Source organism: Argopecten irradians, chromosome 4, assembly GCF_041381155.1.
Source record: "Argopecten irradians isolate NY chromosome 4, Ai_NY, whole genome shotgun sequence".
NCBI lineage: Eukaryota > Metazoa > Mollusca > Bivalvia > Pectinida > Pectinidae > Argopecten > Argopecten irradians.
Window position 1 is genome coordinate 29,659,418 of NC_091137.1, and position 21,881 is coordinate 29,681,298.

Below are 21,881 nucleotides of genomic sequence, written 5' to 3' on the forward strand. Positions count from 1 at the left end.
GCAATACTTTTTATTCATACGTTTACGTTTAGTTAAACATCGTTAGCTCTACTTCACGTATCTCTAAAAACACATCTTAAAAAATAGAGATGGGTGTTCCACACGGCGCGACGAAGACACCAAGCAACATACCCTCCTGGTCACAACACGACCATTCCGCAGTCTCCCAAAATACACACCTCGCACTTCATGCATCCTACATAACACATGCATGGGAGGCCGTCCTTACATTACCCTGGCTGTTATTAGGACGTTTATTAAACAAACAAACAAACTCAGTTTTGGTCTGTTATAGATACATGCTCATCACATTTGAAAGATGAATGCTCGAAGACACAAAATATATATAATATTCTGCTGATCCCATACTGACTGGGGTGTCGACGATCATACCAACGTCTCTCATAACAAGCACCTCGCACATCACACATGCTACGTAATACATCCATAGGATGCCGTTCTTACATTATCCTGGCTGTCAATAGTATGTTAAAATAATCTAACAAACAAAAGCATGACGAGTTACTATGGGCGAGTGTCTATGAATCGTTTTGTTTTGGTTTGATATATATTATTATAGTATTATACTGCTTCGATACAAGATTGGTTTCTTCGTTTGATTTGTCTTATTGACAACAATGGTCATTTCAGGACGACCTTCCATGTATACGGTATGTTGCGTGTATGAAGTGTGTGGTGCGTGTGTTCGAAGACTGGTATGTCCCTGTTGTGTGTTCTTGTATAGTGAAACGATTACAGTACTATATCACTGCAAGTAACGCACCGCATCTTGTCGCATTAAACGGACAACAGGCGATCCAGTCGTCCCACTCTCTAACTCCATTCATGCTGACCGCTAAAGCAGCAGACACTACCACTTTTAGACTTTGGATGTGTCTTGGCCAGGGTCAGGACCCAGAGCCTACCTCACAGGGGCTAGTGCTCAACAGAATGCAAAAAGGAAGAAGTAAGAAGGAAACGATAATATCCCAAGTTTAGTTCCCTTTTACGCATGCAATAGGGACAGCAGGTACAATTCAACACTGAACACGGCACTAACATATCTAAAAATACAACAGATTGATATCAGACCTCTAATTCGGTCAGCGATCAAAAACCAATAGCAGCAAAAGTGGTCTACCGAAACCAGGAATAATGGTTTCAATGTATAACATAAATCTAAAACAAATTTGTCCAGTAGGTAAGACCATCGAAAGGTAATTCTCCTCTCTCGGTTCCATTATTTGTTTAATGAAAATGCCCATTTATGTGTCGCCTACAACGCAAGGGCGACACATAGGTACCACTATGCCGGCAGCGTCTGCGTCCAGGAAAAGGTTTCCGTACGATAACTTTAGCATTTATTGTCGGATTTCAACCTTTAGTGTATTGTTTTATATCGATGAGATATAGGACGGGTTAGATACTGGTTACAATCCGTCAATATTTGCAAGAGTTATGGGACTTCAAAAACGTTTAACCAGTTAAATTCATGTTTAGCGCATGATAACATTAATTTTTATTGTCCGATTTCAACCAAATTTGGTATACCCGGGTAATGCTTTATATCAATGAGATCTCGGATTTGTTTTATGCTGGTCAAAATCCGTCAGTTATTGGACTTTAAAAGTCGTCAAAACATATAATTTCTTGGTTTCCGCTCAATAACGTTTGTATTTATTTTCCGATTTCAACCAAATAATGTGTATGGCTTTATATCGATGAGATCTCAGACGGATTTGATACTGGTCAAAATTTGTCAAAATTTACGGGACTTGATAGCTTCACCTAATTATTATTAACAATATTTTAAACTGTAAATAACTATTTTTGTGATGCTTTTAAAACCTACTGTGCAGGCGACACATCCTCTTCTGCGGAATTCTTGTTTTTATGAAGAATATCGTTTACCATACGTTTTAATGTCCTCTGGAATCCATACCACGGTCTATGTTTCATATCAATCATTTGTATTTTATTATTTTCACAACCTGTGCCATGGTGTTCCTTGGTGTTTTTAGATAATAATTCAGCCCTAAATAACCCCCAATACACGTATATTGTACGTATATTGTAAGGCTGTTCGTCTTAGGTAGTTGCTTACCGATGGTAGACTGATAGCATTGTTGTAACATCTCATCCACAGACTGCTCTTGTTTGGTGGTACGAATAATGATAGTGGGACAATTGGTTTGGTTGTCGGTAAAATATTTACATTCTCACCGTAACCTCACTATAACTTAAGCGTGGTTGGTATTGTTCAGTGGGCATGGCTGCTAGCCGATTATTAGTCACCTGCCGGTGAAACCGGAGGTGACTATAGTGTTTGTTCCCGTCTGTCTGTCTGGATTTGGTTTCCAGATGATAACTCAAGGACGAATTGATAGATTTTATTAAAACTTCACACAACGGTAGCATATGTAAAAATACAGTTTGGGATTGAGCTGGGGATCAAAAGGTCAACTGTAAATGTCACTGTTACTAAAATGAGATTGTTTAAAAATATTGGTTTCCGGACAAAAACAACGTCAACATCAAATCAACTTTAAATGTAACTGACGGCATGGGATGTGTGTTTCATGCAAAGCTTACTGTAAGCTTGTAAAACCCCATGTTCCCTCGTATATGCATCCGCTACTTATTGCATATACGAGGGAATATGGGTGTTTATAGCTGTCAATTTTGTACTAATATCCACTACAAATATAAAGGTATATTTGATATGGCCCCCAAAAATAAACAAAATAATGCTCTTTATCTCAGGAGTTGCACATTTGTAGTTACCAACATACGACAAACTTGTAGGAAGGGGAGCAACTCCGAAAGACTTGGATGGATGATACAACAACTAATTAGTAAGGTGTTGATATGAAAACGTTTTCGAGATTTATTATACAATAAAACACAGTTATACACCTCCGAAATGTACGACTAAATGATCGAAGCGAAGTTCGAAAACTTCGTTTTATATATTTTATTTACATATTTGCACGCATGACTTTTACTGTTTATTTTCTTGATTAATTAACGTCCTTTCAACAGCCACGGTCGACCTAAGGACAGCCTCCCATGTATGCGGGTGTGTTTTGGGACACTGTGGTGTATTCGTGTTGTGTTTTCTTTATTAGTGGAACTCTTGAGCTTTTGTATAGTGCTATATCACTGAGGCTTGCTGCCGAAGACACCAAGCAACACACCCTGCCCGGTCATACTATACTGAACCAGTCGTCCTACTCCCTTAATGCCGAGCGCTAAGCAGGAGTAGTAACTACCTCTTCAACAGACTTTGGTGTGTCTCAGCATTGGGACAGAACCCAGAGCCTTCCTCACAGGGGCGCGCGCTGTGTCATGTTTGAAAGGTGGAGGAAAATTGAAGAAAACTACAATCTTTCGCTTATTCCTCGGTAATGCCTAGCATCACGGTAACATAAGTTTCGAAATATTGCCAATGCGTTTCTAGCGAGGCAAGCACAATCAGACTATATTTACTGTACTATTAATCACATGATAACATACAAGGAAACGTTATGTATAATACAATTTGATTCTATGATAGTAATGTCTTATTTATAGAACAAAGCATGATTAGTAAGCTGTGACCTCGATATTTCTGCGCTATCTATCCACTACACATATTGGCCTAGCTTAAATGTATTTACCATGCATTTAGCAATTATTTCACTACAGTAAGATAGACGTTACATTATGAATGCGTTTCTTTTTGTGGCGTTCTTAAATCTAGCTATCTTTGCAGATGCAACACACGACCCAATATTACAAAGTCTACAAAATCAGATTGTGTCATTAGAACAAATGGTTCAACAGCTTTCTACTGATCTTACAGACCTCAAACAGCAACATACACATTTGCAGAATAAATATCGAGCGGTTTCGGACGAGTTAAACAAACTAAGGTAAAGTGACGTTGATCGTTTCTAAATAATGTTATCTTATCACAAGTACCTACAAAAGCCTTGTAATCAATATGTGTATTAGGTCACTACGTTGATGATTGGTGTTAGAAGATTTGTTCTTATTTTTGTGTACTGTAATCTACTCCAGGACATGCGAATCAGCCAACCAAAACCAGATCCACTCTTTACGTAGTACGACCGAGTCTGTTCCGGAAAAGCCACGGAGAACACGTGAGTAAGCTGACTTTTGTATATTAAAACAAACAGCAACATATTGGAATCTATAAAAAATGTCCTACATTTAAAAATCAGAGATAGAAATAAAAATATCCTATATTTAAGAATAGAAATAGAAAAAAAAGGTTAACGTCAGAACACGCCTTTCACGACTTTTGACGATAGACAAAGAGCGAAATCTCAATAAAAAAGGCCACTATACAATCAGATTATCACAGTTTTGGTAGACGTGTGTGATTGTTGTCTTTGACAGCATGCTTCAATGAGATATCAACCATTATTACAAAGAAACATGTAACATCAATATACCTCTCAGTATACCTCTCAATATACCTGTAGGACACTCCTACATTCACACATGTAGCACATTGAATGTAGGAAGGCTATTCTGAAATAACCTTTGTTGTTAATAGGACGATAAATCTTATCAACCGTGTTATTTTACTGGAATCGGTAATATCCTAAATCTTCCTTTTCGAATTAACACAAACGTTGATTAATTTGTGCTTTGATTAGCCTAAACATCGTGTAAACAGTAAAGGTTATTTACGACCTGCCTCCTCTAAATAAGATGATCAGTTCAAGGCCAAAAGTCAAGCAGTGCAAAGAAAGACGTTACGAGAAAACGAAAGGCGGTTTATAATAGAACAGATAAGATTCCAAAGTCGTCTTTGTCTGTTTGATTTGATAACAATCTCTGCGATGACGAGTAAATAAAAAGAATGACCTTACTGATAAGGCATGGCTAAAACATGCACTGCACGAAAAATAGATATACAAGCCATTCCATTAAAAGTGACCAGCTGCGAAAGTGATTTATTTTTCAGATTTGATCTACGGTCCGGCTGGCGGCACATTACTCTCGCCCTGTTACACCCCGAACACGGCTAACGTATTTTTTTCAGTAATGGAGCTTATTAGACTAGTCATGTGATGTTCGCGGCAATGCTGTCTGAATATCATCTAGATTCGTTTTGTTTAAAAGTGGGAGCCACTTGAGTTATTTCAAAATCATTTTGTTTTTTATCACACACTTAATAACGTTACCGTCCATCTTGACTTCGATTTTTGTTTTATAAATCATGAATAAGGCAGGCCAGGTACGTGTGTTGGGATTTTGAGATATGCTGAATTGAAGACCATGTACATCACTGTTTTCGTCATATTTTTCAGTGACAAAGGGACAAAAGGGAGATAAGGGTGACCGTGGAGAACAAGGGCTTAAAGGAGAAGCGGGGACAGACGGGTTCAATGGCGACGATGGTTTTGACGGTAAAACAAAATCCTTCAGAAGATGCTGTTCATGTCGTTAAGACGAACTTGAATTGAATTGTTAATACCTACGTAAACTAGTATGTTGACAATTAGGTCACAATTTTCTTCTCGGTTGGTCAGCATTTTGTATTTATGCAAGCTCTTTACATTGCTCGACCAGGGTAGTAATAAATATTGGTCGTTGAAGTGATGTCACGATAAATGTATATGTCGTATAAGGTACAAAATCATTTTTTGAGTAATAACATTTAGATAAAATGACGTTTGAATATTTACACTATAGGATGGTCGGTTTTAGTTAGGTCGACTTTCGTTACACAGGAGTGAAGGGAGATCGAGGCTACAATGGATCAAAGGGTGATATAGGGTCCCGAGGGGTACCGGGACCTACAGGTTGGTAATTTGCTTATATAGATATATATATAAATATTAATTCTGGACATTTGTTGGGATGCACTATTTTTTTTATTAGATATGCCGTTTCTAACAAATGTAAAAACAATATCTATTGTTTATATTAATTACAAGAAAAGCATTGGTCAAAAACCGCCACCAAGAAGAATGCAGCATTTCGGCATTGTTCGCAAAAATATATTAACTCGATGTTTCTAAAAATAGAAAAAACCGATTTAATATGCTATATATTGACGTCACTTGACCATGTATAAGCCAATGAAAATAGTGGAACATCAGAGCATATCTAACATATACAAATAAAACATTTTAATGCTAATGAAAGATTCAATCCATTATTTCTCCTATTTCTTTCAATATATTTTGCATGTTTTGATAGGCCATGTTTTATTTAATGTGAAAATAAATGCTTTACTTAGAATGGATTATCCAAATTTTTTTTGCATATTTAGCATAAAAAAAAGATATTCAGCAAAGCAAAAAATAAAATCTTATCACAGAGTTCGAGAATTGTGGAACAAAATGGCTACATATCCTAGATGGTTTGCAGCACAAGTCAATTGATCTATTACGTTTTTAAAATGTTGTTTTACATTTTCTCTATCCATACTATTTTAGTTATAATAATAGTTATTTAAAATATTTAATTATAAATGATTTTGTTTTTGTTTCGTAATGGTTTTAGTATACATTATTTTTTTTCTCATTAATGTTAACCCTTAGGGCCTAAGGGTGACCGAGGAGAGAAGGGTGAATCTGGACTAACTGTGTCAGAGGCCATGGGTAAGTCATTCCATTTTAGATATAAACATCTACTGCATAAAAGCGAAACATACCTGAACGATGTCCCCCTTGCGGTCGTATCCTTACCTAGATGAACTCATATACTAAGTATGAAATTGCAGTGCATTATAATATATGAAATTAAGTCTGGACAAGAATTTAGTAGAATGTATGGGGATTGGTATCAAAGAGAAAATCGCCAAATTATATACCTATAAAGTGCATCCCATATAAAAATACCACACATAAAGTGCATTATTTGATGGGTTATAATTACTGAAATTTTATAAACTAGCGAAAGTATGTTTGTTTTTTAGTGTAATGCCCATCGACAGCATATGCCTTTCCTGGCCGAACAATTATCTTTAGCAATTAAGAACTGAATGGCAAGTACGCAGTGGACGCCGATATTGAATGAAGTAAAGAATATGACATTATTAGTGTGATTCAAATTGTTTATTTTTTAGGTACGAAAGTGGCATTCTCTGTGTCTGACTTGGATGTATTAAAGCTGACCGACCATTCATCACTTATTCTTGTATTTGATCGCATCCAATCAAATTTCGGAAATGCCTACAATAAAAACAATGGCATATTCACGTGTACAACTTCCGGTACCTACGTCATTACGTGGTCTATCGAGGTCAAAGAGAACACAGCTGTACGCTCGTATTTAGAGAAAAACGGACAGACAATGAGTTTGTTATCAGTAACTTCTCCGGCTATTTCCTCCAGCAGTAGCTCACAGACGTCCATTCTACACCTGACCAGTGGTGACAGATTATATATCGAAGCATTACCTATTGCATCCACGTCTGGAGTCATCGTCGGTAGTTCGTTTGCAGCTTTCTTGCTGTATTAAGTACCTTGAATAAAATGTTTGTAACTACCACTGACATTCATCTTAGTTTATACACATTTATAGTTTAGTAGTTAACAGCCATTTAAGGACGTGCCAGGTTTGTTAATTGAGAAAAGACGGAGTATCCGGAGAAAAGTCTCGACCGGCTACACAGTACCTGGCAACTGCCCCTCGTGGAAATCGATCTTATTGTAGAGAGTTTGTGGTGATATGTTTTGATTGACAGCTTAACCACTCGACACAAGTTTTTTAAGTAGGTAAAGGAATAAATAAAATAAATATAGGTATAAATGAATATAACATATACCCAGTGAGTTTTACGGTAACAAAATATTGCTGTGATATTACGTGTATTGCTTGACAGATGTACTGTTATTTTAAATCTTTATCACCAAAAAGACACAGTAGACACTTGTTCCGGTCACAAAAGGCCATGTCATTCAGCCATTTCATGAAAAGCATGTCATTTGGCGAAATGACTTTCAGAGGATAGCGTCACCTCTAATATGTTAGCATAACAACGCTAATAATGATGATAATATGTGTTTTAATAGTGATCGTACCAATCGGCAGTCATGTGATGATACACAAGCATTTTAAACTCAAAATTCACAAGAACACCTGGTCAAATGATACATTAGTTTTGATCTTTGTTGTGATATAGTCCGTAAAGAACGTTTTCAATCCATGACGTTAAGTTGCCATATCTAGACCAACTAATATTTAAACACAGATAATTATGATTTCTTAACATAGTAATGCACATACTCAATACGTAGTATAGACATCGACCACGTCAGCGTACGGTATAATTACATGGCTAACATAACTTTTACCTGCCGAAGTTAAAGATAGCCCATAAACCTTTTTATCAGCGGTGCAAAAGACCTTAGATTTGAAAGTACGAAATCAGTGAGAATATTTCAACTAATTGAATTTGTTGAAGGTGTTCCCGTACAATGGTTCTGTTTATTCACTCGGGACATTATACGCCACAGTATGTTGAATTGTTAGGGATGACAGTCATGTCGGAAAGGTAAATCACAATTGTGTTCCGAAGAGAAGCCCAAAGTTCTGTATTGTTATACGGGTATGTTAACATGCGTTTAAATATAGAGGGCCTCGCCCGGCGTCGTATGTTTAATATAAACATGTTCCAATTGGGAAACAGTGTTTCAGGGGCTTCAGAGGATTTACGTAACGGTAAGTATTTAAGCATGAACTATATGTCTGATGTTTTACACTATCTCTATAGGTTCCTTTCGAATTTCTTTGTATTATTTTGACGAAACAATGTGTTACGTATTACCTGAATCAATTACAGCTCTTTTATGTTGCTGTACATAGAACTTCTGCGATTTCCTTACGAGCTGAGCAGCGTTTGTTATAAATTGGGTTAGTCGGTTCATAGGTTTCGGCAGAAGAGGCACGAAAAACATAATGTCGGATATGGGCAGATATTTGCCAACATCTGTGCTGTTGGGTTGATTTTCTGCAGCATAACCAATAACTTTTTATACAAGGTAAGGTTTATTTATCAGTTGACTGTTCATTACATAAACTTGTGGTATGGACATCAAGCTAGTTGAATGGAAGCAGTATGACTAGGCAACAAAGCAATTATCTTTTTTATTTTTACTGTAATGTTTTAGTCATTGTTATTTTTCTTGATGCTTGACATATTTTTTTCACTTTAAGCCTAACACAAATGGTTTTATAAAATAAACCATATATACGAAGAAAGGAGTCAATGTATCCCATTTAAATTCAGACTTGTTCAGTGTCTCCATATTTTATGTTAAGTGTACATTTATCTATTTTTGTATTCTTACTGTATCTATTATCGTTATTCTAGTCTCACTAACCTTAGTAACTTTTCAAAGAATACCATGATATACTTAAGGACGTTTATTCTTGTGTATTTTATTCTATTCCACGTACCTTCAGTCAGAAATTTCCCAAATGAAATTCGCTATTTTTAATATCAGCCATGCTTAATTGTTTCTTTGAAATATTACGACCTTCTGATTCCATGTCACAAAATATCTTTTAATGCAGCAAATTATCCAATTTTATATAGCTTCAGGTAATCATCAATATTTTTTAAAGAGATGACTTTGATTCAATTGAATAGATATTAAAATGCTACAACATTTGAATATCTATTTAAGCAAAACAAATTAAAACAATTACTTTATTTTCTTGAAAAATCTGAAATTCAAATTATAGCGAACAGTTATTTAAAATTTAATGATGCTCCACCGCTTACGAATGGTATTTTTTACCGGTATCAAACACAGGACTTGCCTTAATCGCGAATTAATATATTTGCGTTTATTTTGAAATTAACGAACAAGCGAAAGACAGAATACACAAATTGGTTTACGGCAAACAATTGAATATTTCGTATGATTTCATGTATTAAGATATGAGATAGTTTAGATAGAAAGCGCTATGTACTAATGCTTTACTTCCTTAATTAGTTTTGGACAATATTAACGAGTGTTGGAACAGCTAAATAAAGGTAGAAATCACTACTAAATACCTCCTGGTAAAACTTAACAAATGTTCGAAAAACCAATTTGCAATGTACATTGCAATATTTATAGTTTTAGTTTTAGTTAGGTAGACATCTATTTACGAAAACATTTAGTCAAGTATATCTCTACAGACAAACTTCACAGTTATTAAGATATTTTAAAAGCTGATCCCTAGCCCCATGGACTTTCATATTCCATTTTTAACAATCCTAATCGGAAACACATGTGTACATTAATATCCATTAATGTGTATACGAGTGAATCAGTAGATACTTTTTAAGCACATAGTATTTGTTGGTAGCGACCAAATATTAACTTGAATATTGGGGATTTACGAGGATCCAATACCTGAATCAAAATGAAAAAAAATTGAGTAATATCTTACAGTTTGTAATATCGGTCAATACTGATATTTACATAATAAAAGTATTGACCTTTTGGCCGTAGTGCAGCATTCATTTCTGTTTTCCAGAAAACTGTAGAAAATAAGCCAGAAAATTGAAAGGTTTAGATAAAATACATTTTGTAACTTATGAAAGAAATCTTCAATTATGATTCCTATTTAAGATTTTATGCGTTATGCAGAAGTTATAATATATCAGTACATCAGATGACAGGGTACTGACGCCTGAAACCATTATACACATGGGTACTACATGTATACCGCAATAGTGAAGTGGTGCGATTTGGAACAGAAAACAAGTAGTTAGTTCTATATTCAATGTTTATGAACTTGGATTGCGTTGAAAGTAACACAAAACTGCGTTATTTGATATGTTGGAACTATCATGTAACTGCATGGAAATGTAATTTGGAAATGAAGAAAATGCTGCGAAATATATCGATTCTGAAGTAAGAAATCAAAAGCAAATGTCATGCAAATGTTAGGGTGATGAAATAAAAACCTTTATCGCCTGGTTGAGAGTGCAATACTGCCTCCTAGTATTGTCTCGTGATGGGATAGTGATGAGATAGTGATGGGATAGTGATGAGATAATGATGGGATAGTGATGGGATAGTGATGGGATAGTGATGGGATAGTGATGAGATAGTGATGGATAGTGATGAGATAGTGATGAGATAGTATGATGGATAGTGATGGATAGTGATGGGATGGGATAGTGATGGGATAGTGATCGAGTAGAAGACGACGACACTATCCCATTCCTTGACAAAACTATAAGACAATATTGTCCTCGCAACAAGGACATAACAGATAAATAGTAGTAAAGTTTTAAAATTTTGTTGTAGGGTTACTTCTAGATATATTTCCTATACACAAAATTACATGTTATATATCATATTGATAGAAAGAACACATATGTAAGCATATTTATGTACACGGTATATGAATATGAATAATAACATAACGTTTCATCTGATATTTATTTCATTCACAAAGGGTCAATCGACTAGAGATGAAACACTATGTTTTTCTTTTAAACACGCCTTAAACGGTCATTCACTGAGTGCACTAAACGTAAGAGTCAAAATATGACTTTATAATTTTTGAGACTTGTTTTATCTGTTATTGTTTACCGTTATCGAGTATGATGATATGATGGAATAACAATACATGTTTTTGTACTGTGAGGTAGACCATCAGCAGGGTTGCGTGTTGGCTGTTCTATGTTGGAATGATATATCATTCATTGACTTGGATTCATTCCGCTCATTATAAACACTATGTATACATAAGTATAGGACTTTTTTTGGCAATCAAGAAAGAAGTTTTAAGAAATTTCCCCGTAAAAGTAGATTTTCTGAAGAATTCTACAATACATAAGAGTTATTTCTCTTCTGTAGAAATAGAAAAATAGAAAATAGAAGAGAAAACCAGCATTGAATGGGCATCGTGTCTCGAAAAATGGACGTAATGCGTAAATATAAAATATTGCCGAGGCTAGGTCTCAGTTGTAATGTAACTCATCATTTACAGTGTATATTGCTGAATAGAAATATACAGCAATTATGATAATTGTATGACAACCAATATTTTGATACGATATAATGACGTCATTAATAAAAGACCATTTCAACAACACCAATTTGATTATGTTGTCTTTGATTGCAGTAAATTAAAAGCAGCAAACGAGCTGCAGGTTCTGATCAGGGCCATAAGCTGCAGGGTCTGATCAGAGTCAGGCTAACATAAAGATATTGCCGAGACTACGTCTCAATTACTGAACGTCAACTATTTAATCTGCAGAAAAATACTTACAACGGGCTTGGAAGTGGACTAGTTTGTAGCCACACACTGACTGTTGACGAACACGTATACAATTTTGTATAAGGGGTAGATTTCATTTTTTACTTGAAATTCGCATGTTTCCTCTCTGTGGTATTTATAGTTGTGTCATTCCGCATTTTGTGTTTTCGATAAGCTGTTCTATAGCAGTTATTAGAAAAAAAAACATGGAAGGAGATTTGGATTCTTAAGGAAAATATCGATATTATTTGACAAATTTTATAAGATTTATTTTCCCATACATGTACATGTAAGCAGATGCCTTTTGCTTCATTTATAAAAGCTTATTAATAAATAATAATACTAATTCTTCAAATGGAACGTTGTGCTTTGAAAATTTCCTTTAAGTTGGTCTTAGGTTTATATCTAGCGAGAATAAAGCGTGTTTGAGTTAGAAACATGATTGGAAATCTGTATTAAATTGCATAACATTTTATAAATGCGCTACAAAAACATATATATTATGATTTTGTTATTAACAAAGGACTTCGTTGTATAAGGGTACATGTAAACTTCTCTAAACTTACAACGCTATTGTGAAATGTTATTTTAATTTTCAAAACTAAATTGGAAACATTTGCGTCAGGTGAATGCCTTTTGTAAAACGTAAATTTACGCTCTACGAATACATCCTTATTGAATAGTCTGTATTATAAATTTTGTATTTTTCATTATGAAGATTAATGTACAATTCATCTGTAACTGTCGGAGCTTTAGAATATATTTGTTGAGATATGAAATGTTCATCTCTAAAATCTATTGATTATTTTAATGAATATATATTTCTCACTGAAAGACATTTAATCAATCATGGAGAGTGACTGTGTTAGTCTTCAGGAGGAAACGCCCTGCTTTCACACAATAAAGGACTTTTCATTATTACGTAACCTATGAAATCTTTTGCGTTTAATTTTGGTATCAAATTGAGTTATTTGTAAACGGCAGATATGAAATCGCTGTCAAAGGATGGAATGACTATTGTTATGTATTACAAAAATACATGATATTTGATTTTGTTTCATTTTGACTGACAGTAAAAACGTTGTTGAATCGGAACACTTACACTAAATGTGTTTGAAACGGTGTAAGGTGGTACTAAGTGCATTGGAATCTCGATTTACATAGGCAATAAATATAATATGACTGATGGCAAGGCCTTATAGGGCGCAGCCAGATGTTTCAGTAACCAATAATTATGTATTGTAAAAAAAGTTCAATTTATGGAAATAACGGAGCCTCATTTTCTGTTTATTTTTTATTCATATATTTACACTCTATCCTTTCCCAAACCCCCATTTGAGAAGGAAATCCGCATAAGAGAAGGAAGCTTTTTTATTTCCGTAACAGATATTCAGTTTTTGGTCAACTGATTATATTGGAAGGTGGTCTATCACTTGAACGCCTTCAAATAAAGAGCAATAGCACCGAGCTTCTGCCGGATAAAGATTACTTTCTTCAGATCACAAAAGCGTTTGAACTGCTCGATTATATAATGAGCCGACTCCAAAGCATCGCATTCACGCTGATGGGATTTTTCACAGTGGGCAATGATGGCGGCGGCAAACTGAAGCTGTCAGTGTGTAGGATGATATTTGGAAGATTGTGTTTTTTCTTATATTTTCATGTATGTGTTACCTCAGAAGTGCTTCGCACTTGGGCACGAAGTGCTGCGCCCTTATAACTTGGAGTAGTTGGTTTCACTGTGACCTTCCCGTAAGTGTCCAGTACAATGCGAAAAATAGCTCGTCCTCAGCCATTACACATGAGCGGGGATACGTTTTTAGGCCGAATTCGAACATGCGCCAGTGGAGTAACGTTTAATTTGTCTACAGCTACTCTAACCACTCATACAACAGTATATTGTATATTTAAAGATGCATGATCATGTGTGAAAACAAATTTTATCTTGTAAAATAGTTAATTAGCAACTCACGGCAAGTATTTTCGTTTAGTTTGCGAATCTTACGGTAGTCGTTGTGTGGCAATTTTCTTTTTTTTTCATAAGAAATGTATAACAATAGTTTAATGCAATAATTTGCTTCGCAATTATGTATGAAAAATGGCTTCAATGAATTGTTCCTTAACATTTCAGTAACTGTTGCTGCTTATGTTTTAGGTAGCGTTATTCTGTAAAGACGACTCACCATGTGTCACCGTCACACGTGCTGTACGACTGCTGCGCTGGTTTTCGTGGTCGGAGTAGCAGTGCTGCAGTGCGTGGCAGTTGTGACCCCCTTCTGGGTGTATGTGTTTCATGGGTCCTACCAGGGCTACTTTGGACTATGGCAGACATGTACTGAGGGGCAGACTGAAGGTTACTATCTCTGTATGACTGTATTCCTGGACAACCGATTTGACATCAGTAAGTGCAGTGTGATAACACTATGAACCGATTCATTCCGGCGCTTCAACAGCCTAAACCTTTAGATAAAATATATAAAATGACATTGGTTCATAACAGGTTGTTAATCCTACTCAACCACCCAACGAACCAACCAACCAACCAATAATTCATCTGTCCTGAAATTATTTTCCTTTCGAATATTATTTATGCTATTCTATTAGCATGCACCTTCCTTTGGATGATTTTAAAGTTCCACTATACAAGAAGACACATTTGGATGATTTGAAAATTCCACTATGCAAGAAGACATATCACAAATATACTGCAGTCTCCCAAAACACACGATTGCACTTCATACAAGAAACACACCGCATACATGGGATGCCGTCCCTACATGATCCTGGCTTTAAGGAATGTAACATTGATGAAAATGACCTGTTATCTTGAATATAATTGAAATATTTGTTTGTTTTTATCAGTGGGATATTACCTAGTACAAGCGTTCGCTACTTCCGGTTTGGCAGCAGCACTGCTTACGATGGGGGTAGCTATCTACCAACACTGTGGTAAACAGATAGATGTTTGTGTAACTATCCTCCTCTCTGTCATGAGTTACATCACATGTAAGTCGGTTATGGTATTGGATAGATATGCCTTTTCTGTCTTTAGATATTACATAATTATATGCCCTCGCTGTTAGGTATCAATTGTGACGTAATTATTTTGTGAGCTAAATTCACGTCATTTTCTCTGTAACAAATATGACGTAATATCCTCCTAAACACAAGACGTTACAATTAATAACTGTATGCAAATACGGAATACAATTGGTAAATGATGGCTTCCCTACATTTTTGCAAAATACGTGTACAAGCACATGTAAGAAAAACGTTTTCAAAATATCATTTTTTAATAAATTTATACGGATTTATCTTTACATGTTAACCAAAATAAATAGGCTACACAGCAATATTTTAAAACAAATATTGACACATCATATTGATTGATTTTATCATTATTTTGAAAAAATATCAATTTTTGATTGTCCTGTAATATGCCCATAAAGTGGTCAAAACACATATATATCAATGTTATTTACATCTAATAAGTATCTCTATATTTTTACAGGCATAATTATAATAACAAGTCTAGTCTTATTCATCCGGAACGTGAATGATATCGGCACGGTTGATGGACAGACATTTAACTATATCCCCTATATGTCGGCCGCTGTGTATGCATCAGGTGCAGCCGTGTTTTTCAGTATGCTGTCGGGGTCTGTATTTATCATTGTTGCCTACAATGTCAGCAAGGGAAAAGATCCTGATGATTCTGTAGACGGACGGAGGAGGCAAGATGGTGTGACACAGATCAGGGAGCTCGAGGAGGGTCGGATAGCTAACAGACGATTCCGATCTAATAAAATATTTGACACGAAATACTACTTTTAAAACAAAGGTAGCATTACCAGTCATTTTGGTACATGTATGATGTATCATGTCGAGTTTACCTTTTCTTTAGCAGGTTGGAGTTTTTGTTCATTGCTTTCACATAGATGAGTTGGTACACATGTTTTCCGTACATTTTGTTGGCTATTTAACTCAATTGGGTTTCCGCCCAATATCTAAATATATAAACGATTTTTAAGTTGCAAATAGACTGAAATGCTGATGCATCTGCCTATGTTCAAATGCCGACTTAGTTGGTCTTTATTTTACGGACATGTTACATTTAATTAATCAATGGTATGTCTTGAATGCGGAGATTAATGTAATCTATCCATACCTAGAGGATGTGACAACGAAATTACAACCCGTGGGGAAATCCACAAACGTCCAGCCCGGAAGGTTGGATATTCATGAATTTTCCCCAGGGTTGTTATTTTCTTTGTCATACTCTCATAGATAGGGAGTAATTTTTTTCGCCGAAGCATTTTCGCATTTTCACAGTCGAACGCACGTTAATATTGATGACGTCGTCGACAATGTACGCCATGGTTACGTCGCATAATTTTTTTTGCTGGAGCTGTCATATTCTAGGAGTATGCTTTTCATACACGCTACACACAACATACATGGGAGGCCGTCCTTACATGACCCTGGTTGTTAACAGGATAAAAAAAACCTAACCAAACCTTAGGGGTTGACAGAGAAATCTCTCTCGGCTAAAACCGGTGACAAATCAGCGTAATGGCAGAAATACATTTCATATAATCTACTTGTGATATATTATTTTGTATTGTAATCTGGAACGTGTCTATCTTTTTGGAATAGGTTATATTTTAACGCCTTTGTTAATCTATTTTTTGTATAAGTGCTGCAGAGAACGCATGTCTATTTAGTATATCACCAGAAAGCGGGGTTATGTTGTCTCGATGTTTAACGATTTATGGTTCCGTATGTACCTATGTTTTTGTTTCTGTTTTGCCTTCTGTCCGTGGTAATAGGTCATACGCATCATTGATAATACCTGAACGACGAAAAAACGTTTAAATGCTGTTCTACTCTGTCAGTTTCATTTCAATGTTAGATCATATTTGTATGCTTTGTCCTATAAAAGTGTTTTCCGTATTGTACTAATCTATCTCAAATACTATCTATACTAGATCATGACGTATATGAAAATGACTATAATCCGTTGCAAAATGGTTTTGAACTTCCCTACGAACTCGAACGGACCACGAGAAAATTTCGAGTTATCCGAGTGGTCGAATTAAGCGACCTTAAAAAGTATGAACAAGTATGAAATGAGACCTTACACAGTGTATGACAAAATGTCATAGATTTATGAATGAGTTTTGTGACGCGATTTTATTTTCGTTAAAAAAAGATATATTAAACATTTTCGTTGTAATTCTGTGAAGAAAACATGTTTCGATATGTTTCAACTGTTTGGAATAATAAATAAAAAAAATATTTAAAGATGCTCCACCGCCGACAGAGCATAAATGATATTAATATATATGCCTAATTAACACAAAAAATACTATAAAATAATTTATTTCGCCTTTGGTGCAGTCAGTACTTCATTCCATATAGGATTTAGTGTCACGGAATTTTTTCGGGATTCAATTAATTATTTTTCATATTTTTAACTTGAAGTAAAATTAGAAGCCCAAACTTTTCAATGGTGGTAATGGTGTAAAGTAAGTAGCTTTTGTAACTGAAGAAAAATACTCAATCGTCTGCTCCTGATTTTTATAGTGAAAAAATACCGTTTGTCAGCGGTGGAGCATCTTTAATAAAGAATAAGGATTCATCCAATGGTATTCATCGTGTAAGCTCTTACTTTATCGAATATGCGTGTTTTAGAGTTGCCTCCCTTCTTGCTTATGTCTTTGGGGTATTTTTCTTTGAATATTGTTTGTATTATTTTGATGATTTCCTGTAAATGTAGGAAAATCTGAACTTTATCGTCGTTTATGCATTGTGTTTCAAATAAAAGTGTTAACTAGCTACTGTCATATCTGTCTGTGTATTTGCACTCTCAACTTATGTTGTTAAATAAATCGAAACAACTATCATTATGAGTTATATACGGTTTTTTAACAACTTAAGGTGGTAGTTTCACATTCCCCAAAATTTTCCCGTTGTTCAATATTTTTCATATTTGTTTTATGAAGTAAATATGTTAATATACATCTTCTGTAAAAGTTTCAAAGAAATTGAACCTGCCATTTTTTCTAAATCAATATTCAAATTCGTCATTTTTGAGTAGTTTCTACGCATGAAAAAACAGCATTACTCTGTCCTAAATGCGCCCCGTAAATAAAAGTCTTTTACAAAATGTTCTTTGATATATCTATTGTTTAATTGATGTGATATATATCAATGCTTTTTCAAGAAAAAAATGCTTGACTTCTAGTCATAATAAATTTTTAGTGATATTTCTTTGGTGGAAATTAGGTAAAAAATGCATATAAATTACCTTAAACATGAAGTTCAATCTTAAGGATGTACTCCTCTGAGAAGTCAAAATTTTCTTGTATTAAACTTTTTTTCTCATATAAATTTTTGGAAAGAGGAGTTCATACCATGAAAGAAAATGGAAGAAAAAACATATGTCCGTGTGCTCGTTTTTGAGTTATTGTCACTCAAAGATACCAAACTGACAAAATAGTGGATTTTATTGGAATTTCGCCGTTTTGACCACATACACTAGAATTTAAAGCCATAATTTCCTAATGAGGTGTTTGATATGTATGGATGTTTGTAGAATTTATTTTCCAGTAGTCTTCATTAAAAATATATCAGTTATGATTAATAAGAGTCATATTTTTTCTCAAAATAACAACATATGCTACCCCTACCCCTTAATTTTGGGCTACAAAATGCACCATTTTCAGCCATTTTTGTCAAATTTAATACTTTATAGAAAAAGTTCTGGTATTAAACTTTTGTCAATAGTTTGCATATCAATAGGGAAAGGGTTGTTCTTTCTTAATCAGGCAGAAAAATGGGGGGTCCGTGTGCTTACTTTTTTGCCCCATTTAAATATATGTTCTTTTTCAATATTTTTGACTGAAAAATAAAAGTGCTCAAATTACCATTAAATGTAAAAATAAAGTGACAAAAGTGTATCATTTCACACATTAATGTTCAATATTTTAATTAACATGAACCCAGTGAAGATTTACAGCAAAAATTAACTCGATACAGCTGAAAATGCTGACGCTGTGATGATTTAAGTAAAAACAATTTAAGTGAAAAATGGGAAAACGATGGCTCTTCTCAATGCCAAAAAAGACACAATTTCAAAATGGCCGCCAAATGGGCCATTTCTAAAAATCGCTGTGTAAAAAAATCTACTAAAAATAGAAATGTAATTTTTTGACAAAATTTGCTACAGACCACACGTTACAGATATTGATAAATCGTATTTGAAAATCTCATAACGTTTTTGATCTATGTCGAAACGAGACTTTAACGGGACTGAAACCACAGAAGAATACATCCTTAACAGAAAAATAATAGACTTAAAATCGAGTTAGTTGGTTTTGTTAAGTCAATTTTCAAGAAAATTAAGCCAAGATAGAGCACTTTAGCACCATAAAACCTTCAGCTTTTTCATTGAACCGGACGTTAATCAGAATAGAGTTATCTCCCTTATTATATATACTTTTCACACGTCCACGGTAGGTTCTCCTGTTACAAAATAGCTTAGATGTCAATACTTTTAGTTTTAAAATAAATAACAATATTTAATCAATATATATTTACCATAAAATAGCAATATAAGGTTGATGAGATAATTAGCATTGTTATTTTTAATACTAATGAAAGAATTTATTCATAAATTCAAACTTCAGAAAAGGGATATTGATCAAATCTCGTCATTCAAATGCTTGAAGAGCTTGGGGCACTGTCATAACTCAAGCGTCTGCATGAAGAAATCATGATCGATCTGTCTCCCTTACCATGGAACTACAGTCTTATGAAGACAACACGACCGTTTAACTGAGAGGATGCATATTTGATTTATGTTATTATGGATTGAGAAACAAAGTTAAAAAGCTTCTCTTATACCTGATGTATATCTGAGTAAGTTTTTTATGTGTTTTATCAGGATTAGGTATACCGTATATCATACAAGTTTGTTAATCACATTATATCGTGCAGCTTTATTGTAACTGTTACCCCTAGGACTATGATCGTAAAAGGCGGCTACATATGGAATAGTTTTTATCGTTTTCCTAACTGATTTACTTTCTTTGTTGCTCCCTTGAAAGTGATTTACAATTTTGCTTTGCGTTGAGCGTTCGTCCAAGTAATAGAGGACATGGGTTGTGTCCCTTGCCGAGGCACATCTAAGTCTATATAAGTGGTTGTCAAGTGACTGTATGCCCCTACATAGCTTAGTTAGAGTGCTAGAATTGTACCTGCCATCCACGTCACATAATAGTCAATTGATGTAATTTCTCTTCTCTCTTTTTTCTCTGTTGCATTCGTGAGAGGCCATCCTAATACGACTCGGACTGTTAATAGGGCGTTTATTAATAAAACGTTCCTATTTCTAATGTCTCTCTTGTTATTACCCAAATTGGAACCTATTCGCCTTGAACTTGAGACACCACAGTCTATAAAACAGTAGTTGTTTCGTCCTGCTTAGCGCTCAGGACGACTGATTTGCCCGTTCCTGGTATTATGTGACTGGGATGAGTGTGCTATTCGGTGACTGGCAGTATACTTCAGTGAGATAACACACTACTACTGGGATAAACCTGTGCTATGTCTGCGAATTACGATCGCCATTTTCACGTCAAAGTTAATGATATATCATTGTGTAAAATTTTGTACAGTTGGAGTTCAGAAACATCTTTGAGGGAGGAGATCATATTTTGTATAAATTGTGACCATACTACTTTAGCCACTTGGTGTAATAACAACATGTATTAAGAAACATCCTTAAAGATGTGAATAATTAGGGGGAAAAGCAAAAATGCATTTTAAAAAATATCTGAAATTAAGTTTACCCTCATTAGTCTGAATGGCATACTTTTATGACAAATTACTATTCAAGCGACTTTAACTCTAAAAAACTTTAACTTAAAAAATATCTTCGCCTTTGCAATAAAAATAAATCATTGAACTATCCAGGTGAGCAATACAGACTCACCGGGCTTCTTGTTGTTAAATATGTAAGACATTAATGAAGTTTTGCTTGCAGATAGATCTAATCACAACAAAATAAATTGATTTAATGAGTATTCACGCCATGAACAAAAGTTGATATAATTATTGATATTTAGATACATATTTTTACTAGAGGATTTTACATGTGATATTCTATCATACCTACACGTGAAATACTGGCTGGGCCAGGGCAATACACCTATGTCGCCTGAAGCTGTATTGCATGGCTACCCATGCAATAAAGCTTCGTGACGTCACAGCGTCAACAAAATTACTATTTTCTAGGCACAATTTTTAAAATTTCTTTTTTAAATTAAGCTGGATTCACTTTCGACATTTCAAACCGATTCAATTTTAAACATACGCTAAGCTAAGAATCACAAAACAATTAAGCTAAGCTTTTCATTTTTTATTTATCAATGATCTCATATCTACTGAGCTATGTGTATGGTGCCTTGTTCTTTTCATTGTGATTAGTCAAATGTCTGTTGAATGAGAAGACACATTGCGTTGAACCTGCTATCATTTACGGTTACAGTGTGTTAGGACAAAAAATAATTGACCAATAGTTTCACATATGTATAAGGTACTAGGTTTATATATAAATTCTAGTAAATGGTTGTAAATGCAAT

The 21,881-nt window shown here is 34.7% G+C and overlaps 3 protein-coding genes across 4 annotated transcripts; all 3 read left to right on the forward strand.

Annotated features, from left to right (window-relative positions):
* The first annotated feature begins 3,640 nt into the window (after window positions 1-3,640).
* On the forward strand, window positions 3,641-5,743 carry LOC138322457 (uncharacterized). Its single transcript, XM_069266484.1, has 3 exons — window positions 3,641-3,914; window positions 4,063-4,145; window positions 5,325-5,743. Exons 1-3 carry the CDS (start codon window positions 3,706-3,708, stop codon window positions 5,462-5,464), a joined length of 432 nt encoding a protein of 143 aa, XP_069122585.1. The 5' UTR covers window positions 3,641-3,705; the 3' UTR covers window positions 5,465-5,743.
* An 8-nt stretch (window positions 5,744-5,751) lies between these two features.
* LOC138322458 (complement C1q-like protein 2) lies at window positions 5,752-7,610 on the forward strand. Its single transcript, XM_069266485.1, has 3 exons — window positions 5,752-5,819; window positions 6,564-6,623; window positions 7,091-7,610. Exons 2-3 carry the CDS (start codon window positions 6,620-6,622, stop codon window positions 7,483-7,485), a joined length of 399 nt encoding a protein of 132 aa, XP_069122586.1. The 5' UTR covers window positions 5,752-5,819; window positions 6,564-6,619; the 3' UTR covers window positions 7,486-7,610.
* Window positions 7,611-8,370: 760 nt separating this feature from the next.
* Window positions 8,371-18,932, forward strand: LOC138321240 (uncharacterized). Of its 2 annotated transcripts, none has more exons than XM_069264765.1 (4): window positions 8,371-8,688; window positions 14,390-14,635; window positions 15,097-15,240; window positions 15,746-18,932. In XM_069264765.1, the coding sequence occupies exons 2-4, from the start codon at window positions 14,419-14,421 to the stop codon at window positions 16,066-16,068; spliced, it is 684 nt and encodes a 227-aa protein (XP_069120866.1). In that variant the 5' UTR covers window positions 8,371-8,688; window positions 14,390-14,418; the 3' UTR covers window positions 16,069-18,932. The 2 variants fall into 2 exon arrangements, with proteins under 2 accessions (XP_069120866.1, XP_069120867.1); XM_069264766.1 differs by lacking the exon at window positions 8,371-8,688 and adding an exon at window positions 13,825-13,986.
* The last annotated feature ends 2,949 nt before the right edge of the window (window positions 18,933-21,881 follow it).